Here is a 23,832-nt window from a genome sequence, read left to right on the forward strand (position 1 = left end):
TAGACTAAAGAAAAAAATATAAAAGGAAATTGTTTGTACTGAAAATAACAATGAAAAATGTAACTTTTCGCGAATTCTATATATTTTACTATTCACTTAGCTATAAAAAGAAAAAAAAAAGTAAATAAAATGAATATTTTTCAACATAATCTTCTTTTACAGTAACTATATTAATAAATTTTATAAGGATTACTTAATTTTAATTAATTTTTCCTACTTTTATGTGTTTTCATTAAAGTCTATTATTACTATTGATTTCTGGCTCAAATAGCCATTGTGGTGTGCGGTCCTAAGAGACATTGATTTGTTAGGCTTTCGAATTTTGTGGTCTCTGATCTTAAAAAAAAAAAAAAATCTTTCTTAAGAATGAAAATGACATTCTTGTGCAAGAGTTATTTGAAGGAGAGACACAAGAAAAGATTAAACTCAAATGAATAAAATCATACAAAAGACCTACACATTATTTTGAACTCATTTATTCTGGTAGACAATTTTTGTGTTCAGATTTAGGCAACCACAATTTTATGTGTTTTTGATTCATGTGATGTGGTGTGTTGTGTTCCTGAGCGTTTTGCCCCAACACACGTAGAACCATTTTCTATCAGGCGTTAGCTTTTTGCTGCCAATCATAAATTTTTCTTAGAGGGTTTTTAGATCTTTAAAATATTGCAACAAAATATTCATGATATTTGTTTCATAGGATGTGTGGTGCAGCTTTTTAAAATCTAAAAATCATTTTAAAGTTTAGAATAGAAGTTTTAAAATTCAGAGAAAGTTGGGCTTTAATCTTTTGTACTATGTATGTTTTTTAGATGAAATCATATTCACTTTAGGGATTTATATTTCGATGACTTAGTAATACCTTGGTTTCAGTAAGATAGGATATGTTTACTATTATACTATTAAGGCTTATTATCTTTCGAACAAGATAAATGTATATGAAATCCCTGACACTTTGGTGTAACTAAATTATCTAATTTATATTTGGTTAAATTAGTTTTGTTTGAATTTTGGTTAAAATAGTTCAAATAGGTTTTTATTTTTTTATTTTTAATTATGTTATTTTTTTTAAATTAATACAATTAAGACATTTTCCTTAGTATTGTATCAAAAGCGGTATAGACATGTCACATGTCAATTCATAATTTTAATTTTTTAGTCAATATGTGAGTTCAGTGTTATATTGGGTGGCATTATTAGTGTGACGTGACACTAATAATAACATGTGTATTTAATTCAATCTATATATTTAATATTTGATTAATTCAATCCTATTTTATTAAAAAGTGAAATAATGTTATTTCTTTTTAAATTAGAATAAAATATATTTATTTTGCATAAATGTTATAATAATAATTTTATTAAAATTAACATTTTTATCAAATATTTCTTCAATTATTTTTTAACCAACTATAACATATTATTGAATTCCATTTTAGAAATTACTTTTAATCTTAATGCTTTTAGTTCTTTATTTAATGTTTAGTTCTTGAAATTATATTGTTGAATTTCTTTCTCAAAATTCGAAAATATATAGCTATTTTATGTCTAAAATCTGAACTTTATAATTAATAAAATACTTGTTTAAAAGTAATTTATTTAAATGGAATCCAATAATATAATTAGAGTTAATTTTAAAATACAGATTAAATATATTTTTAATCCATTATTACTGCAAGAAAAATATTTATTAAAGTGGGCCAAAAGTCAACCCAAAGTATTAAAAGTGAACTTTAAAAGATAATTAACATCACTTTTGCGTCCTCCAAAATACCTACATCACGACCATAGATGCAGATCCATTACGCAATTAAAGTGGGTCAAGCCCACGATAAAGCCGACGCAAACAAAAAATAATAACATTAATTCAATATAGTAATCGCTTAACACACTAACTATTTTAAAGCAATGTTTGTATGGCCCACAATAAAATATACATAAAATTATTATTTAACCACAACATAAAACTAGTATAATAAAATCAAGTAAAATCTATATTGTGACAACTTAAGTAGAACCTGTTAAACCAATAATGCAACCAAATAAAAGGAGCGATAAGAATTGCTACTTTTTCAACCAAACACAATCAAATAAGAAAATACAACATGCACTAGGTCTTTTTGCACTTAATTGAGTATATTACATGGATACTACATTATAACTATTGTGGAGAAAAATATACATATACCGGATATAACAATTTAGAGCATATATATATATATATATATATATATATATATATATATATATATATATATATATATATATATATATATATATATATATATATATATATATATATATATATATATATATATATATATATATATATATATATATATATATATATATATATATATATACTTCTATTAAGTGTAAAAATCCAAAAATTAATAAACTTATAGCAATTACAAAGTCATGCTCGGTGTTTGATTTACCCATATTTTTAGAAAGTGCTAACAACAAAAAAGAATTGAAAGTCACCAATTAATGAACAAATTTACCTTTTCTCAAGAAGTTCAAAAAGGGAAAGATTTTTAATACCAATGCTAGAAAAGAAAATTCACCTTATCATTCAACCTATGATGCACCGATACTTCAACTTATGTCACGTATCCGTGTCTGACATGTATCTGTATCTGATACTTTAGGATACCTTATCGATATTTATCAGTGAAGTATCTAATTTACAAAGTCGTAGTACAGTACAAGAAAATCTTTGAATAATGATCAATTTTAGTAATAAAAATAATTAGTCACTATATAGTAACCAATTTAAGTATCAATTTAAAAACTAAAAATTATTGACAACTAAAATAATTTCAAAAAATTATAATTAGTATATAAATTGATAATTAAAATAATTTTTATTATGAATTGATTTCTAAATTGGTCACTAACATTAGTTACCAAGATTTTGACTACCAAAATAATTGGTTTCTAAATTGGTTACTAACATTAGCAACCAAGGTTTTGACTACCAAAATAATTAGTCTATAAATTGGTCTTTAATTAGGAAATTGGTCTCTAACATATTTTTGGTTACTAAAATTGATCATTATTTAAGAGTTTTCCTACAATAGTACTTTTATGATGACAATAATTTATATTTTTATGTTGATAACTTTAGTACATACAGTTTTAATTTGGATTAACACAATAACAATCATATATTTACTATGTTTTTAAGAATTATTGTACCCAATTTTTAATATTCATATATCGCGTATCTATCACGTATCATGTCCTATTACTTTCAAAATAAACGTATCGACGTATCGGATACGTGTCGTATCCGATACACGCATCGTATCCATGCATCATAACATTCAAAACATGCATAACATATATCATAGGAAAATCCTGAAACACAAGTCAATTGTAAGTATTGGTTCAACATTGAATAGAATGACTTAGGCACCCAATACAATTATCACTGCACAATGGATAATCTTTTGTCCTTGTCACAATTTGATACATTTGGTCTCCAACTTTAAAAATGAATTAATATAGTCATTTTAACCTAATTATGTTAAATTCTTTTGACATCTCAAACTATTTTCTAGCTGATATTGAAGTAAAAACGTGTTAAATGGTATAATAATTCAAATACTAATATTAAACATGTCAAAAAAATTTAACGTAATTAGATTAAGAGAACTATATCCATTTACTTTTAAAGTTTGATGATCAAAATATATCAAACTTTAAAAAAATAAAATTCAATTTAAATAAATTTTGAGAAGTAAAAACATATTTAACCATTAAATTAATAACCAAATAAATATACCGTCATCTCTATGTGTTTGCCGATTAAGAAAGATATTCCCTCCAAGCTGTGTTTAGTCTTCAGTTGCATCGATTGGAAGCACACAATTGGGGTCAATGTTTTATAACTTAATTGGATGCAGTATCATTGATGTTGTAATGTTGTTTTCCAATGAAAATTATTATTTCACTTAGATAATCTTTATAATAAATCATTCTTTAAATATCATTGTAGACTAATACGATAAAATTTGAACTTTTATTAAAAATCAGTTTCGACGAAATTTACAGTATTCCGTGTTAGTATTATCCAAAAAAAAAATGTGTAAAAGATCTTTATATTTTCATCAAATCAAAACCAATCATATAAAATAAATCTATCAGTTTTTATACAATTAACTAAAAAAGCATGAAAACTATGACGTTGCTATGTATGTTATTATTTTTAAATTTGTTTTTTCCCTTTAAAAAGTAAAAACACTGTTTGATTAAAATAATACTTTTTTTAAAAATTGTTTTCAAAATTAATAAAACTTTTAGTCTTTAAAATCTTAAAACCAAACCACCCTGAGGTTTGTTTTACTTGTCAATTCCAAATTATTTTCTTGCACATTTACATTCACTTTCCTCATTTTTACGTTCTAAACTTTATTTTATAAAATATTTTTTAAAAACAAAGAAAAACAAAAACAATACTGATGTATAGAAAGAGAGAATTAAGTTACTTAAATTTCAAGATTTCCAAAACAGAAGTGATTTATTTCTCCCATTGAATTTTATATGTCGTATAGTTAGGAAGAACAGTTTTCCTGCAGTAGGACCGATCTCAATCGGATCCATTTAACATGGTAGCTTAAATGAGTTAATTTCTTCCTACACCCCTTAATTACTAACTACACCTCCATAATACTAGGAAAAGACTTAAACATCTTTTATCACTGCACCACCGCCACCCTCTATCATAAAAGAGGAGGTTAAATCATTTTATTGGTCTTCATCTTTTAGAGAAATTTCAAATTGGTATTTTTTTTTATTTGTCTTAATTTAGTTTTTATTTTGGTAAATTTGTTGTAATCAGGTCTTTTTTGTTAATAATGCACTAACCGCATTAAAAATGTGTCATGTGTCCGTTCGTATTTTTATATTTTATTTTTTTCTAACTTTTTTTTTTAATTTTCAATTTCTTAGCAACTCTTCAGAATTAGAATATTTTCCCCCATCAAGCATATTAGTCCATTCAAAGACTATTTTCAATTCCTTCGCAAAAAGAGTTTCCTTAGACGTAAAAGTAGTAGGAATTGCCTCCTCATAACTACAATAAGAGGAATCTAAGTGTTGTATGTAACATCCTGTCAGGATATTACAAATTTATAATAAAATAAAGAAAATAAATAAATAACCGAGCATTTAATAATACCTCATTTTCCCAAAACGTGGGAAAATTAAAAATTTATTAAATGAGCAAATAAAGTTCATAACCGTCCGTTGTGAAAACTAAAAGAACAATGTTATAAAATCACCTAAGGGTTTACAACTATTTCCAAAAGCAATAAAGAAAACATAAGAAATCCCCGAGTCGAACCCCTCTCTGTGACTAAGCTTCACCTGAGTCACCTGCATCAACAACATCTGCTCCTGTGTACCGCGTACACGATCATCGCCAAACATACGCAGATAGGGTGAGCTTAACAGATAAAACATACATAATGTTACAGACATATATATCTACATTCACACATATCACTGTACATAACTTAACATCCCACATGGTTCTATACTTTAATTCCTACCATTTGACCCCCCAATCAGAACATTCGTGTTCTACATCGTCTAATGATTACTTCAAGGTGACTTGCTGCCATACCTATCGGCCACAACAGATAGAGCACGTCCGGGAAAACATGCTACGGATCATACACCGTAACGCTAGGTAGAGTTCCCATATACGAACATAGTTTGTATCATCCCAAGACTACCAAACTTGTCAGCCAACAACTGAGGAGGGCAATCTATCTGGACCCATCCGTACTGGCCATAACCAGCAAACTCACACCGACAACACTCGCCAACCCGAGCCACAACTCAAGGGTTCCTCGTGTTCATCCGCTATCCCGAGCCACAACTCAAGAGATGCTATTCCGAGCCACAACTCAAGGAATACCACGTGCTTAACCCCTATCCCGAGCCATAACTCAAGGGATATGTTCCGAGCCACAACTCAAGGACCTCCAGCAAACCCACCTTTAAAGCACCGCTAGACGCCTTGTAGATCATAATTTCTCAATCAAAAGCCCAAGCTGCAGCAGTACAAGTCGCCTGGCAAGGGACACGTGCCGCTAGGCACTGCCAGCTCCCAGACCGCCTGGCGGGTGTCGCGTACCGCCAGGCGCACAACGCCTCAAAATCCATCTCGTCGCAGGTACCGCCTGGCGGTACTACCCTCACCACCAGGCGCCCGCCACCCAGTTACCCTCTGTTGACCAGCTATCGCCTGGCGGACCCACTCGCGCCGCCAGGCACTGTATCAGTACAACAACATTCCATTTGAATTTCCTATCACAAATTTCCAAGGTTCAAAGATTCTGGCTCCCAATGCACTCCTCACTGAATGGATCACAACCATTCTCATGGACTTGGCTAGTCCCAATGTACCTGTATTACTTGGAATACTTAAAACTATTTACCCAATCTAGGTTCACGTATCCTTATTACGATTCAGTATAATACACTCCTTTCTCTAAACAATACCCATGATCTTACGATACTTGTTCTTATTTCCTTCCTCTTTATAGCATACTTAATTATACAAGTTTGTCTTGCTATCTTTTATACTTGTTTCCACCAAACGCAGATTTGCATCTCACCTTCCAATTAGACCTCTCGAAATCAAATATTGCACTCTCACTGTTTTAGGACTCATACCAGAACCTCCATTTCGTTTATTCCTTGTTATTCTAACGTACTCAACCTTCACATATCCTATCCAACATCTAGATAATTTCATTTCATAAACTCTCAATTCCTAAGACTCCAAACTTCATCTAAATGCAATCATTATCACCCCAAACTCCCTCGGACCCTTGACTCCCACTCAGTCACAAAAAAAATGTCACCTCTGCACTGTTGCCGCCGTCGCCTGGTGGCAAGCTCCGCGCCGTCGGGCGGTGCATTAGTTCTGGACATTTCCAGATCCCTACACTACACCAACTAGACTCCAAATTTCACCCAGTTCTCACAATCTCGCATATAAAGAAAAATCCCTTATATGACTGTACCTACCCATAAATTTTTCCTTTCATAATTTCCCCACAAATGAAGTTTACAATACCAGATTCTCCAATTTTTTTTTCATCTAAAAACCTAGTTGCACTGTTTCATTCACTTAAACCTCAATTACACGACAATCAACAATATTTCTAACATGTGATCATAATTCAATGATTATTACAGATTTTTTTTCGATTGGAAATCGTCAAGAACCCCAAAAACAAAAAAAATCAAGCCCTTACGCTCGTGTCGCCTGGCGGCTGGATTAGCCCCGCCAGGCCCTTCATCCCAAATCCAGAAACTGGTGTCAACCCCCAAGCGTCGCCTGGCGGCTGGGAGTGTGCCGCCAGGCGGTTCCCTTCCCAGAACACCAAAACAGCACAAAAATAGATGAGTCGCCTAGCGGTGGTTCATCACCCTCCAGGCGGTTTCTGGAAATTTTTCAGAAATGCAGAATTTCGTGATTTTAACAACATATAGGCATCTAGATTATCATACATCACATGATATTATTATTCAAAGCAAAACAGTGGAGTCCAGCTCCCCTAACCTGATCTCCTTTGCTACACTTGAAATCCTCAAGCTCTTTCCTTTGGTCACCAATGGCCACTCTTGAATTTCCTCAACCCAGCCTCAAAATTCACTTACGCCAGTCCCCTCACACTCACTTTTCATCTCTGTTTTCTAGGTCTATGTTCAGCCTTGCAAAACCTTGCCTAAACCCTCATTCTTGCCTTTTAAACTAGTGCTTTAGGCTAACCCAAGAATCAAAAACGAAAATGCACCTTATTATCTTTTAATGGCCATTCATTTCTCATTATGAATGGTGATTACAGCCACCCAGTAGGTTTCTTTTACCCCTTCCAATTCCTCCCAAAGTTAACATTAGCAAAAGAAAATAAAGTTTAATTTGAGTTTCCCAAGACTTGAACCCATAACCATGCAATTGCCAAACCAATATCAAACCATCATGCCAATTCATATTTCATGCTAACACTCATAATTCAATTATCATATCATTCCATAACATGACTTCACAGATTTAAATAATAAAACAATAACACAAGTTAACATACATAGGACTCGAACCCAAGTCCTCCCACACAATCAAAGTACTCTCAACCACTTGAGCTAGTACTTTTCCACGTCATACTCTTCATAATTTAATGTCATAATTATTTTCCCACATGCATTTATTAATTATTTATTTATTTAATTAATTAAATCCTACGGGTCTTACATTGTAAACCTTGCAAACTATCAATAATGGGAGTGACATCCTCCAAAGAAGGCATATCAGTCAAAGAATCAGAATTCACTAGCAAACGATCACCAATAGAAACATTTGTATTCTAAACAAATAGAAAGTCATGCACATCACATAACATTAACATGATTTGGCTGAGGTTGTGATTGAGCAGCAAACGATACCATCAAGATTACACCATAATATGTTGAACTATAGGCTCCACTACAAGCTCCCCTACAACATCCACAATAGGGTCCATCATAGGACTCACATGATCCACCACAAGCACCATATCCTCCACTACAGACTCCACCACAAACTCTATAACAGGACCCACAATAGCTTCCACATGTTATAACCAAACCTAAAGAGCCTTTATTCCCATCTTTGGAACCTACCACATTAGGACAATAAAGTTGTTTTATTTGTGTCAATTATTTTCGCCTCACCATAAATTACATTGGCATCTTGTTGTAATCGTCTACAATTGGATAGATCATGACCAATCATTTTACAATTTGAACAAAAAAAAACATCTTTTCATATTCCACATCAGTCATAAACGTAAATCTTGACTTTTCCACCAAAATTTGATTAGGCAAATCATATAACAAATCAACATCAATCTAGACACATGCAAAGAAACCTTGAGACTTATTATTAATGTAATTATCTAAAGGTAAGGTTGTGTCAATGCCACGCACAATTTAAAAAATCATCTTTAACTGCCAATATTCCAAAGAAAGGCCATGTAAAAATCTTTAGTCAAAGAAAAAATACGAAGGATTTAAGGAGACAAATTCCAAACTCTAACCATCAAAACCTTTCTCATATCCTCAAGCGAGGAAAAAGCAAATTCATAAAGCCCTTATCCAAGAGGAATTGTCTTCTATTGACCCAAATGCTTCTGGCCCACATCAAGCTTCTTATAAAGATCGAAATGCATGATAGGTTTATCCTCTTTTGTTAACAAAATACACCCGTGCAAATGATTTTTGCACTCTTGCATACCAACAAGATAAACTTCTTCAACCATATGTACCAAGACAACATCTTCCTTTATTGAAGGAGAAGGTAATTGTGATAAAGGATTATTATAAACATTATGAAGAACCTGGGCAAATGTATGTGTTTGTGCCCACACATTTGAAGAAGATTTAGATCTTTGGGACTTTATATCCCTTAGGTTGCTTACAAGATCAAAAGGAGAGCCCTGTTCATCTAAATCTTCTTCAAATGTGTGGACTAAAAAACATACATTTGGTCAGGTTCTTAATGATGTTTATGATAATCCTTTATCACAATTATCTTTTCCTTGCATAAAGAGAGATTTGGTATCAATACAAATTGATGAAAATGTTTATCTTGCTAGTCTAGAGGTGTGCAAACAACAAGGAAACTTGACAGAGTAAGGAAAAAAATGATATTAAATCTTAATCAAGAATTTTTAAATAGCACTAATGAGTTTTAAAGGTTTTTTTTTTATTATTCCCAAATACATTTTATGAATTTTGAAATGTTTTTATCAAAAATTTCATTCCAAAAAAAAAAGATTTCACAACACATTTCATACATTCCAAAAATTTTGTTTCAAAAATAACATTCTGAAATTTTTGTCCTCAAGTTGTTTTTCTAAAAATGTTGTTCCAAAAATTCTAAAAACTTATCCGGGAAACCTTTCGAAATATGTAATCCAAAGTCACCTTTTCTCAGGGCAAAATGATCATGGATTTATTTTCGGGGTGGCTGTTTGAAAGTTGTATAAAAGAAAGACGACTTTATATGAAAGTCGCATTGTTACATAACAACTTCGAATCTAGTATATAAAATTAGAAATCATACCCACATAGTAGGACTTTAAAGATATACGTGAAGAAGTCATGCTCAAAACAACTTTCAATTTGATTTGCACAACTTTAATTAAATACGTACTGAACTTGTGTCAAAACCAAGAGAAACATTCAGAGAAATGTATGTAGAAGTCACTATGTACAAACCACTGCCTTGAATTGGTTCTTTATCCACATATGAATTATGTTGGGTGTGCTTTATTTGTGTAGGGTATTTGAAGTCTCGAAATTAGAGGACAAATCTCTCTAACTCTATTGACTGATGTTTGATACTTGGTTCTTAAGTGGTGAGGTCAAAGGACGAATGCCTCTGGACAGAGAATTTTATGAATTGACACTTGCTTATGAGGGTCTTTGGTGTGTCGAAGCCAATAGATGAATGTTTCTGGACAGATAACTTATTAACTAGTATTTGATACTTGATTCTCGATTGTCAATGTTAGAGGAATAATGTCTTTGGACTGAGAATTCTATGAACTGAGACTATTTGTGAGGGTCTTTAGAGTGTTGAAGTCAGAGGACATATGTCTCTTGGGCAGATAACTCTATCGACTAGTGTTTGATACTTGGCTCATGAGTGTCAAGATCAAAGAATGAATCGCCTGGATTAATAACTCTGAATTAAGGTTTTGTTGCATTTTAAAAATTACTAGTAGATTATCTTCAATTATCTAAAACTTTGAATACTTATTAAGATGTGTGAAAGTGATTTTGGAAAGAGTCTGACCAGGAAGGACAATTTTTAAATTTTTCCATATGTAACTCATTTCTCTTTTCTGAGAAACCAACGTGGTTAACTTTCATGTTTTACTTTTAATAAAAGAAAATATTTTTGGAAAAAGTTATTTTTTCATATGTTTGAGTTTTTAAACACTTTCAAAGTTTATTTTCAAAATTGAGAATTTTACTTTATTATGTTAGTTTATCTTTGAAAAATATGCACTAGAAAAATTGGTCAATATTAGAAGATGATTGGAAACAATCTTTTAGTCATATTATGTTTTTTATCAATAAACTTTATGTGGTAAAACAATGATTTTTATTGAAATTTCCAATAAAACAAGTATAATTCGTATTAATTATAGATCTTATAAAAGCAAACAAAATTAATTTTCAAATTACCATTATTGAGACTTAGTAGAACATTTTCCAAATATGATAATACATAAATATTGATAATAATAAAAAACACAGAAAATGTAAATGCATGCGAAAACATTTTAAATGTGAACAGTAACAATTTGGCTTTCTTCTTAGCTGACTAATTATTTGAAAAAAAATATATAATATATTGTGTGTATGTGTATATTGAATGAAGTCCTATGAGAGCACAACTTCGAATTTTATATGTAAGTTGAAAGTTCGTTATGGAACAACATTACGTTTATATAAATACAGTTTAACTAAACTCGTCTTACCTTTACATGACTTTTTGATATGGCAAAAACAATAAAATTGAAAGTCATTCTTTCTTGACATGATTTCAGGTAAGCTTTTGAACACCCAGAAAATTCTTGTGCATAGGACACGACATCTTCGGGTAAAGTCGTTGCACAACATACTCAAAAGCAATAATAACTTTAGAATCTGTCCATCTCTACATAATTTTTGTTCCAAAGTGTATAAATCCATTTGGTAAAAAAACCATTGTATGTATGTTGTTCATCTTGACCAATCATGTTATCTAGATAATGTATGTCAACAATATATCTTTCATATATCCATATTGACCACCGACAAGATTGGAACAAACAAAATGCATTTTTATCCTGTAGCAATGGGCGGTCTTGAATGTGACAAATCTGAATAAATACCTCACGTAAATAACACCTCATAATTATTATTATTATTATATGTTGTTCTACTTATGGCTCAATGCACATTTATCGTTAATTGCAGCGAGGGTTTCTTACTTTAAAATAAAATTGAGATGAAAATAGTAAAGAGGTTTCCAATATCTTCTGCTCATTAACTCAGTATTCTAATCATCCTTAAATTATTAAAAAGTAATTAAAATAGTAGATTAACTCAGTATTCTAATCATCCTTAAATTATTAAAAAGTAATTAAAATAGTAGATGCCACTTAGCAGTATTCCCTTTGCCTTTGCCTTTGCCTTAACCCTTGGTGCCGCTCACCACCACCCAACAACAGGACAGGAAGAGCACCGAAGAAGTCGTTCTCTAGTCGATGTCCAGGTCCAACGATTTGAGATCTGCTCATTTGTATTTTTTTAATATGTTGATTTTGGCCCATAAAGTTGTATTATTATTGGGTTGTTGAGATCTGTTCTTGACTGAGTAATGTTCTATATTCTTATGTTGTTGAGATTTGTTCTTTACTGATATAATGGTTTGTTCTTAGTATGCAGAAGATGTATTTTAATAAAGATGGTCTTAGTGCTTAAGAAGCACTCAGCATTGCGTGGGTAATAAATAATGTAGAAGCCAATGACAGAAAAAAACAAAATCAGACACAATAATCCAATGAGGACACACCCCTTGGTCTCAAAGTGTTGCTCACACATTCAGGAATAATCAGCAATAATACCATCACCATTCCAACAACAATGACTAGACAGAAAACCCTGGTTGCTTTTGTGATAACAAAAAGCCAAGACAACATATCAGCATTATTGATCAATCACATTAACAAGTTCCCCCCCATAACATCCCAATCCCCGCAATCTGAACCAAATGTACAGAAAACGAAAAAGAAGCTACAGAAGATAAATACCTCTACAATCGGCTCGGCTTGAGCATTCCACGACCACCCTCTCATACACAAACATTAGAAACGTGATCCCTGCAGTTTCAGCACAAACAATATAACTTACCGTTCTTAATCTAACCTTTACAATTTATTAAACTAAGAAATTTAAAGAACCAGATCGATGCAGTTCTTTCATAACTGTAGAATATCTTGATTACTCATGGTTAATGTCCTTCGTCGTCATGAAAATCGAAATCGGTGATACTGAACATGGCATGTAATATAATAATATATACCTAAAATAATAAATCCAGCATTTAAGGCAAGATATCATACATACATGTAATACTACAATACCAGCGTCCACAAATGATCATAATTAAAGGCGAATTGAATTGAATTTCTACACAGTGGAAAGGGAGGGGTTTCCTTTTCCCAGTTTCAGTTTCCTCATTCGAAGATCACCGCAATCCAAGCCGCAACCGCACTGCGGGGAGACGAAGAAGTTATCAAGGGAAAATGAAGCGGAAGCGACGCCGACGGAGAAATCGAGGTCGTCGCCGACGCGAACGACGTGGAGAATGTTGAGCCAGAAGAAGAGGACCTTCACACTTATCCCGTGCAGTTCTGTGAGCCTACCGTCGGATATGTAGCCGGTGATGGTTTTCTGGTAATTCAATTGGTACGAACCTTCGAGGGAGAAACTGCACGAACCGTTCAGATCGGCGCGGAATTTACCGCTGGACGGGTCCAGTTCGTAGCTGGTCACTCCTTTAGGGAGAAGGCCCTCCGGAAAGCGAAATCTCTCCAGCATCTCATACGCCGTCGGTGCGGCGGTAACAGCGCCGATCGTCGGCAAGAGGAGGAGGACGACGGCGGCGAAAGACATGCTCAGTCTTTGGAATCGGATTGAGATTTTGTTTGATTCATTTGGGGACTCTAGCTCCATGGTTTTGTATCTCCTGCGATTATGGAATCAATGAAACGTCGGCGTTTCGCAATGAGAAGGGAGAACCGTTGGATTCGCCACTTGAGTTTTTCTTTTTGGATGGATGGAGATGATGATACTGATTGCCTAGCCTTTATTCCGGCACGAATCTCGAACCCTTTTCTATTTTTTAATTAATTTTGCTAACATTATTTTAACTGCTGTCACCTGCTGCACCGAATCACCACCGATATATGGGGAGATGAACTCAAAAGATCCCCTTGCACACTTTTCTCAAAACATATTTGACTATTATTATTAATATTCTTTTAGACTATTTTTTTATTGTGTTTTACCGAACATGTTTTGGAAAAATATCATTAGTCATAGAAAGGTTAAAATATCTTTTTTGTCTCAATTTTTGTCAAATTTTTTCAAATAAGTTCTATCAATTTTTGTCAATTTTGTTTGGATTTTCTTTTGCTAACACCGTTTAAATTATGAACGGCCATGAACAGGGACTGCCACGTGTCACTTCGTGATTTTTTTGAAATTTTTTATTTTTATTTTTATATTTTTTTAATATTTTTTTAATATTTTTTAAATGTACACATGTCAACCCAGGAGCATGCCATGTGTCACTTCGTGGTTTTTTTGAATTTTTTATTTTATTTTTTTGAATTTTTTTGAATTTTTTTAAATGTACACGTGTCAACCCAGGAGCATGCCATGTGTCACTTCGTGGTTTTTTTGAATTTTTTATTTTATTTTTTTTGAATTTTTTTTGAATTTTTTTGAATTTTTTTAAATGTCCACTTGTCAACCCAGTAGCGTGCCACGTGTCAAAGTCAATACTCTATATTCAATTTGGTCCCTATATTTGTTATTTTTGTTCAATTATGTTCAAATTTTTGTTAACATTAACCAATTTGGTCCCTATGGAAGATGTGACTAAATTTATTTTTTATATCAAAGTTATAATGATGTGAATTTTAATATATTATATAAAAATATTTAATAAAAAATGTGAATTTTAATATAAAAATTAAATTTGGTTTTAATTTGGAGAGGGACCAAATTGGTTAATGTTAACAAAAATTGGGATCTAATTGAACAAAAATAACAAATATAGGGACCAAATTGGTTAATGTTAACAAAAATTGGGATCTAATTGAACAAAAATAACAAATATAAGGACCGAAATGAATTTAGAACACTGAGTTGACACGTGGACATTCAAAAAAAATTAAAAAAAAAATCAAAAAAATTTGAAAAAACCACGAAGTGACACGTGGCACACTCCTGGGTTGACACGTGTACATTTAAAAACAATTTTAAAAATAAATTTAAAAAATATAAAAAATAAAATAAAAAATAAAAAAATTCAAAAAAACCACGAAGTGACACGTGACAGTCACTGTTCAATGGACATTATTGATTTAAACGGTGTTAGCAAAAAAGGACCTAATTAAACAAAATTGACGAAAATTGGGACCTATTTGAACACAAAACCAAAATTAGGACTTATTTGAAAAAACTTGACGAAAATTGGAAAAAAAAAGGTAATTTAACCTTATAAAGATATATAGACAAAATTTTCTTTTAGTAGCAAGAGTGTTCCTATTATGGGTGTGTGGGGAGGGGAGACATGGACGAGAGAAAAGAAAAAGTGATATAATTAATTTTTTTATTTGATTTGCTTGAAGAAGAAATAATTTAAAAAATGTAGAACATTTTCTATTTTTTAACTTATTCTGTTATATTGTTTTTCACAGAAACCATATTTTTTCATCAAACCAACGAGATGAAATAACTTTATAATTTTTTATCTCTATCTTTTATATATTAATTCCACTAAATAATTGAATATCCAAATTTACCTTTACCTTTCTTTTTCTATTTTATCAGCTTATTTCTTCTATATTTCGATCTTCCATGTTTATTTTCAAATAAAAAAACGCTATAAAGAATCTAATAGACTTCTTTATATACATAATATTATCCAAAAATGATTCATGTTTATTTTGTATTCTATAAATAATAAAATATAAAATAAAAACAAGGTTTTTCTTTTGGTAGTGAATGAATAAATATATGGCCAGAAATACTTTATTTTAGAAATCATAAAGTTATAAGTGATGTTGAATAAATAAAGTAAAGTTTATAAGGTTTTATATTTTTAATAAATTTTAATAAAAATGTGTTTGAAAAACATGTATTGCTCATGTATTATCACATTTTCCTATCTCAGGTAATATAAGACTGATTAACTTTTGAATAGACATGTCAAAATTGGTTAGACATGTCGGGGCTGACCCAGCTAACAAAAGGGTAGGTTGAGTTGCATATTTGAACCACTGAACCTGTCCCATCTTGAGATTTCTTTTGCAAAACATAAAGTGTGGGCTTATGGACCAGATGGACATGCATAGAAAACAAAAGAGAAATCTTGTCATAAAATTGGCTAAGATAGTGGTTTTTCTTTAAGCTTGTGGAATTCTCAACACTCTTTTGTCTCTTTGTCTTCAGAAATCTGTTATGTTTTACTTGTAGAATAGTTATCTTAAACTGTTATGTTCTCTCCTTGATAGGCTATAGGTGTTGCTTTCTTTTTTGGTTTTATGTGTTTTTGTTCTTTGCTTTTTTATGTGTAAAAGGGTTGGAGCACCCCTAAAATGCTTTTCTATTTATATATATTTTTATTGTTAATAAAAAAAATCTCGACTCGTCAACCTGTCGAGTCATCAGAGGGCCAACTCACCCTAACCCGCAACTCGTTTCAAGTTAACCTAAGTGCAAATTTTGTTGGTTCTAAGCTCATTTTACACCCATGTTGCAGCCTTGCACCAGCCAAACACTCTTATTCTTTTTTAGCCACACAGAGGTGGGAGATATGCCCTACCACGACCACCCCCACTCATAATCCACCACTCCCACCACACACAAACACGCCACGAGACACCACCGCACGAACCACCACCATGTGAGATCGAGCGACAAGGTAACCCATAGTGGGCTCTAATTGAGATTTTTGGTTGCCCTAATTTTTAGGGATTGAAATTTTTGGTTGTCTTGATTTTTACAGATTGGGATTTTTACAGATTTTAGTTTCTAGTTACCCTAATTTTACAAGTTTTATGTCTTGGTTTTCCTATGCATGTGGAGGGGGAACATGATGGAGAAAGAAAAGGTTGAAAATGATCAAAAAGAAGAAACAATGACGAAAAAGGGCAACAAGAGAGACAAAGAAACGGCGGGCAAGCCCGCCAGCCCGCCAACTCGATCAATAATGGGACAGGTTCATTTTGTAGACCCATTTTTTGATGTTGGACTGACCCAATCCGACCTAATTTTGACGGGTTAGAAGCGGGACGAGCCTAAACAGGTTAGGTTGATCCAATTTGACATCCTATTTTTGAATGTCATTTTTATGTGATTTGATTCGTAAAATTTAAGATGTTGTATTAACATTAATCTTATTTCAATTTATTTTTTATTAATTTATGTGTATGTTACTAATATTTTTACAGTTCATAAATTTATTGCTCAAATGGAAGATGTATGAACTATTTGATTAATATGTCTTGTTATTATTATTATAATAATAATAATAATAATAATAATAATAATAATTATTATTATTATTATTTAAAATAAGTCTTTCTATATAACATTTAGATTTATGTCTTTTTATATAACATTTAGATTTATGTGCAAAGATATAAATTAGAAATAAGTATTTATTAATTAAATAATGTAATACCTTAGGTTAGGTGATTAGGGTAAGCTATTTTGATTGGTTAGTGAGTTAATGAATGATGGGTACAATGGTGAAGAGAAGGGTTGGTGAATGAGCTTGACATTGAGTTAAGTATTAAATTTAATGGTCTTTTCTCTAAGTCACTTCTATTTTGGTATACCATTGTTATGGGTGTTTGAGAAGTATTTTAAAATCGTTAAAAGTACTTTTTTTTATCGGTGATAAAAAATACATTAAAAGAACAAAAATGATGTTCTAGAAAAGAAGTTTATATACACAAGATAATAGAAATTAATAAGTAAAATAGTATAGTTTCTACCCTCCTAATTACTAAAACTTTCTAATACATAAACAAGATCGGTGTACATCAAAATAATGACCTTGCATTATGTTTTTGTTGTTGTTCATATAAATAAAAATTTAATTGTCTAAAGAAATCTCTCACATGTTACATAATGAGGAAATAGGTATGTATAAAACATGCACTCCAACCTACAATATTAGAGATCTCGACTTTTCAGTCAAAGAATGACTAGGGCAGATATGTAATACTTTATCAGATTCAGATAATTGATGTATCTACCTTCAAACAAAACAACTTAAGGATTTATGCATAAAACTGGACAAAAACACCAATCGGAGTATGAAAAATCTAACTTTTGGGACTTTATGTGTAATCCAAATCCAAGCTTTTACTTGAGCTAAGTTAAATACCTCCTCCAACATCCTTCACAGTGGACCTAAAAATGATATTGTTCCTATGCGTCCATATTGTCCAAACTATAACAATGCACACACTTCCACAAATTGTTACTTTTATTGGTTAACGTAAATAGTCTAAACTGATAGAAGTGATTATTTGATATATTATGATGTGTTGTGACAATTCCCAATCCTTTGTCACCATTGTTCCAAATTTTACCTACTGATATTCAGTTGAAGAATAGGTGTTGAATTGTTCTCTCTCCCTTCCCAAACATGATACATTCACGACTTATGACATCTACCCCCTCCTTTTGTTAGATTGTCATAAGTTGTGATTCTGTTTAACAATACTTTCCAAGCAAAATGTACAACCCTTGGTGATGATATGATATTCCAAAATTGGTCATTTAGATTTGTATCTTCCCCCTGATATACAGTTAAAGAATAGGTGTTAAACTGTTTCCTCACCCCTCCCACAAATGAGACATTCACGACTTATAACATTCACCCTTCTTTTGGTTAGATTGTCACGATTTGTGATTCTGTTTAACAATACTTTTCAAGCAAAATGTACAACCTTTGGTGATGCTATGATATTCCAAAATTTTTATAGATTTGTATCTTTCCCATAGTTATTTTCTAATTTTATTATGTACTTATTTCACTATGTAAATGTTAGTTTTACCATCCTTCCAAATTCACTCGTCTTCCTTCCTTATTCCTTATATTTATTGTACACTTGCTCAACTCATTTAATAAAATATCAACATATGATTTCTCATGTTTGAACCATTCTCTTGGCCACTCCAATTTTCATTCACAAGACTCATTGTTGCAAAAACCCATTTCCCCTATTAATATTTGTAAAATTTAAATTTAAATTTAAAATATTTAATATTTTTATTACATTTTTTATATTAAAATCTAAATTGTTTTATATTTAAATTTAAATTTTATAAATATTATTTTACTTTTCTTAAATATTTCTAATATTTGAAATATTTTTAAATATCAATTTTAAAAGTATCGGTATTTTAGATTATAAATATTAGAAGAAAATATTTGATAATTATATTCTAATAATATTTTAAAAATTATATTCTATTTTAACAATTAAATAAAAGAATTATATTAAATTTAATAATTTTTAATTGAATTTCCAAAAATAATTAATAAAAATGTCAATTTTAAAAAAAATATTAGTATAATTTTTATAAAAGATATTAAATTTAGTGTCAATTAAAAAAGGACAAAATTGATTCATTTTAACTAAAATTGGGACGAAAATGAACAAAAATAACGAATAGAGAAATTATATTGAACAAAAATAATGAATATATAGACTAAATTGAAAAAAAAAACACAATCACAAACTACACGTGGCACACTTATGACTTAACGCGTGGACAATTTTTTTAAAATTTAAAAAATTTTAACGAAAAATTAAAAAAACAATAAAAAAATTTTAAAAATAAAAAAATTAGGAGCTGACACGTGACATGTACTATTCAAAAATATTAATTATTTAAACAATAGTTAGTAAAAGAGATTAAATTGACCAAAATTTGACGAAAACAAAGACCTAATTGAATACAAAATAATAATGAGAACCAAATTAAATAAAAATAATAAAGATAAGAATCAAATATATATTTAAGCCAAGATTATTATGACGGTGTAGATGTTTCTTTTTATATTATTTTTGAAAGAAAATACTGAACATATTCGAAAGATATGACTCATAAAAATTTACAATCCCCGTTTCAACTTAAAACAATAATAAGTTTTTTTATTGTTTTTGTTTCTTTTTATATATTTTTCTTAATGCCTATTTTTATCCAATATAAGACATCCATTCACATTTAGACTCCAGCATTTCAAGAGATAAAAATAGACTGTATAAGGTTTAAAATCTTGTTATTGTGTTTTTTCTTCTTATTTTCTTGTGTAGATATTATAAAATTTGAAAATATAGTTGAGTAGTTTAATAAGAATGATTAAAAAATTTAATATACATCTTGTAAAGGTAAATCACGATAAATTTTTACATCTTTTTTCTTGCATATTAAAATTTAATTGAAATTTTATTTGTGCACGTATGAAAAGTTATCAAATATTATCTTGATATTTCTTGAAGCTTAAATATGCAGTAAGAATTATCTTAATCAAAAGGGCATACTACACCCTTATGCAAATATCTTTTTAACCGACATCTTGAACTCATTATTTAATTTTATCGTTTTATTTACTAATTAGAATTGGATTGAGAAAGAAGTTCATTAATTTCAAACCTAATAAACCACGACTCAACCCAACTACATATAAATATATAAAATTAAGATTATCTATATCTATATAATGGATGTCATTACCTTAGTGAAATAATAACTAGAAATTTCAAAAATTGAAGTATTTTATACTTAATAACCAGTTGTTTCTTTTTAATCACTCAGCTCAAGAATCCAACTCAATTCAATTATAATTAAATTGAATAAAGTGTTAAATACTCACCCTGTGTTCTTATTCCAATATATCAGTTTACGCAAACATGGATTACGATGGCTGGCTAAATACTTACAAGTCCATAATAGCTAGCTATTGGATGCTTTCTTTGCCATGTCCTTGATTTCATGGAAATAAAAAGAAAAAAAACACTTTATCTATATCATCATTCATCTATAATATCGGACACTGGTAGTTGTCACTGCAAAGTTCTTTGATTGAAGTTTATTTTGACTGACTTTTGAACTTCCCAAATCTTCTGCCACACTATTTTGGATTATCAGAAAACCATTCCACTAGCTTCCTATCCAACTTTTGATGACTGTTCAAAACATTCATACACATATCATCTCTTCATTTATGAAGATGTGCCATGTGGATTTATTCGTTTAATGTTCAATTGACGGAACTTCCACATAAAGCAGTTCCTAATCCTCTGTTTCCAAAATTATTATCCAAGTTGTTGACAGAGAGTATTAAATGCAGTGCTATCACAATAAAGATATGCGATGGCTAGTACGACACATCCATCAAACGATAACCACAACCATGATGATACTCCTTCGGAGTATTTGATAAGCACCGTGTGCTGATTAGATCCACCTAAGACTGTACAATATCACTTGACTTACGCATTAACTCTCAAGTGCCAACCCCATGAAACAGTCAAAGCTACCACCACAAATGGGACTCAGAATAAAAATCTACTAACCGCAAAGTCTACAGAAGCAATTGCAACTGAGAATTGGAGCATATCCTCATCGCAAATGATTGTCAGAAACCCACAATCATTAGCCACAAAAAGTAACGTTTAAAGGAAAATTATCTATGGGAGATCCCAGGCACACAAGATATATCGTTATATAAATAATTTACAAACCTCACGTTTTAATGTTCTTTAGGATTGAATTGAATTTCACATTTTATGATCCTAATGTTGTCTTCTCTATCAACTGTTGCCGGACTAATTGTGCCACATTTTAATAGACTGTGTTAGACTACCTATAAATATTCAGTCTCACCCTTTCTATCATTACGAGAGTACATTTGAAATCCAATGTTAACTAAAAAATAAAACAAAATTAAATAAAATAAGTGTGATGCAAATTTGACCTCATGACTGAATTGCACCTAAACTCTGATTTCAAGACTAGCACCTCGATCTCTTTTGATACAGACATTCTGTTCTTCATAACATAACACCAATTCTGATAGACATAAACTCTTAAGATTCTACCAGGAAACGGGCAAGAAGTACAATGTAAGGTTTTTGAATTTACCTGGGAAGCTGTCTAATTAGTAGTCAATCAAGCCTTTGCGAAAGAGGCCCAACTGGGAAGTCGTACTGTTGAAGGACAGACATCATATGCAGAAGCTAATGTGTTGGTATTTTTGGCAGAGCTGATTGGGTTAAGAAGAAGATAAAAAAGAATGGATTGTCTAGAATTGGTTCTGAGGAGATGGGTATTGGTTGAAAATTGATACCAATTTTCTCTTAGTGTTGAAACTGGTGGTGTGTCGGAGTCATACACTAGTATTATGCTGATAACATAACCCATTATTCGAGTAGTGAAGGCTTTGGTTGATTCAAAGGCTAAGGAGGATGTGTTTCTCATCTATCCCCTCGGAAATATCTTCAACTAAGATCTACCCAACTAATGTCGACATCAGATCACCACACGACATAATACCTTCTTACGACCATAGATTGAAAACTGCACTATAATCCGTTATTCGATAATCTAACTATTAGTAGTTGATCCAATTCTAAAAGATGTCAAAACGGGATAGACTTCACAATCAAACCAAAGAACTACTAAAATGAAACACAAAACTACACTCCACATTCAACACGTCTTACAAACTTAAACGTTCACGACACGTACTTGTTTGATACTAATATGATTGTAATATTTCGTACTTGTTCAAATTACGCAATATTAATAAAGGCATTGTGATACAAAAGACAAAAAAAAAGCGATATATCCAATGATAGAGTTGCGGCAATTACAAAGAGATTTTTTTGGATTCTGAGACAAATGGTAGAAGAAAGGGCGGAAGCCCCTAGGCAGAAAATCATGCTCGGGGAAACAACACCCAGATAAAAGCAGAGTAATTATTAACTTAAAAAGCATAAAAGACAAGAAAAAAAGATGGATAGATAGATCTACAGTGTGCAAGCAGGAGGTGAATAATCCAATCGAATAACAGAAGGGTAATTAAATTGAAGAAACGTCACCGTTTAGGGGAAGTTTGTTGCAATCGAAGCCACAGCCGCACTGGGGGCTCTCGAGGAAATTCTCGACGCCAAAGTCGGCAGAAGCGATGCCGACGGAGAAGAAGATATCTTCACCTTGACGCCTGACCTCCACGATGTTGAGCCAGAGGAGCAAGATCTTGACGGTCACACCCTTGAGATTGTAGAGCCTACCGTTGGAGATGACTCCTGTGATGGTGGACTTGTAGTTGAGCGTGTAAGACTCTATGACGAAGCTGCAGGCTCCGTCAAAATATACTGCGAACTGCCCCGTTTCTCTGTTCAGCGAATACCCTATCGCTCCCTTCGGAAGAAGCCCCACCGGGAATCCGTACTCCATAAGAACATCGTACACTGACAACCTCTGCGGTTGGCTTAACGCGCATGATGCTGTCAAACACACCACCACGATGCATAGGAATTTGATTGAAGAAGACATCATCTTAAGGCGCCTCCTCTCACTGCAATCGAACACGCACCTCCCAAAAATTTTGTCTTGCTTTTGGAAGATATGGTCGATCGATGGAGAGAGAGAGGGAGACTCTTAGGTAGCAAAAGCTTAATAATTAAAAGATTAAAAAGTGAGCTTTTTCACACAATTAGTATATTACTATAAAGATTTTAATTGCCAGTCTGTGTATGGAATTTTTTTATTTAATTATTTTAAGTAAGTAATTAATTATTAAATAAATATTAATTTATGATGAAACATTTGTTGTCCATCTGTATCCAGTAGTTGAAGCATTTGAGGGCGAATTAACTGCTTTGCTTCTACTGATATTGAATTTTCTGGCTCTCTTGTTGATCTACCAATATTAATTAATGAATAAATCCA

At 31.5% G+C, this 23,832-nt stretch overlaps 2 protein-coding genes across 10 annotated transcripts; both read right to left on the reverse strand.

The window, feature by feature from the left end:
• Window positions 1–5,234: 5,234 nt before the first annotated feature.
• On the reverse strand, window positions 5,235–13,850 carry LOC114190738 (keratin-associated protein 5-3-like). Of its 9 annotated transcripts, XM_028079737.1 has the most exons (4): window positions 13,186–13,244; window positions 13,020–13,109; window positions 12,870–12,938; window positions 8,194–8,678 (listed from the first exon to the last, which is right to left on the reverse strand). In XM_028079737.1, the coding sequence occupies exons 2-4, from the start codon at window positions 13,039–13,041 to the stop codon at window positions 8,413–8,415; spliced, it is 357 nt and encodes a 118-aa protein (XP_027935538.1). In that variant the 5' UTR covers window positions 13,042–13,109; window positions 13,186–13,244; the 3' UTR covers window positions 8,194–8,412. The 9 variants fall into 9 exon arrangements, with proteins under 9 accessions (XP_027935536.1, XP_027935535.1, XP_027935538.1 ...); XM_028079735.1 differs by lacking the exons at window positions 8,194–8,678; window positions 13,020–13,109 and adding an exon at window positions 5,235–5,397 and having other exon boundaries at window positions 13,186–13,846; XM_028079734.1 differs by lacking the exons at window positions 8,194–8,678; window positions 13,020–13,109 and adding an exon at window positions 5,386–5,403 and having other exon boundaries at window positions 13,186–13,846.
• Window positions 13,851–22,698: 8,848 nt separating this feature from the next.
• On the reverse strand, window positions 22,699–23,575 carry LOC114190740 (uncharacterized protein At5g01610-like). The gene has a single exon (XM_028079738.1). It carries the CDS (start codon window positions 23,437–23,439, stop codon window positions 22,960–22,962), a length of 480 nt encoding a protein of 159 aa, XP_027935539.1. The 5' UTR covers window positions 23,440–23,575; the 3' UTR covers window positions 22,699–22,959.
• Window positions 23,576–23,832: the final 257 nt, after the last annotated feature.

The sequence above is a fragment of the Vigna unguiculata genome, chromosome 7, assembly GCF_004118075.2.
Source record: "Vigna unguiculata cultivar IT97K-499-35 chromosome 7, ASM411807v1, whole genome shotgun sequence".
In the NCBI taxonomy this organism is placed as follows: domain Eukaryota; kingdom Viridiplantae; phylum Streptophyta; class Magnoliopsida; order Fabales; family Fabaceae; genus Vigna; species Vigna unguiculata.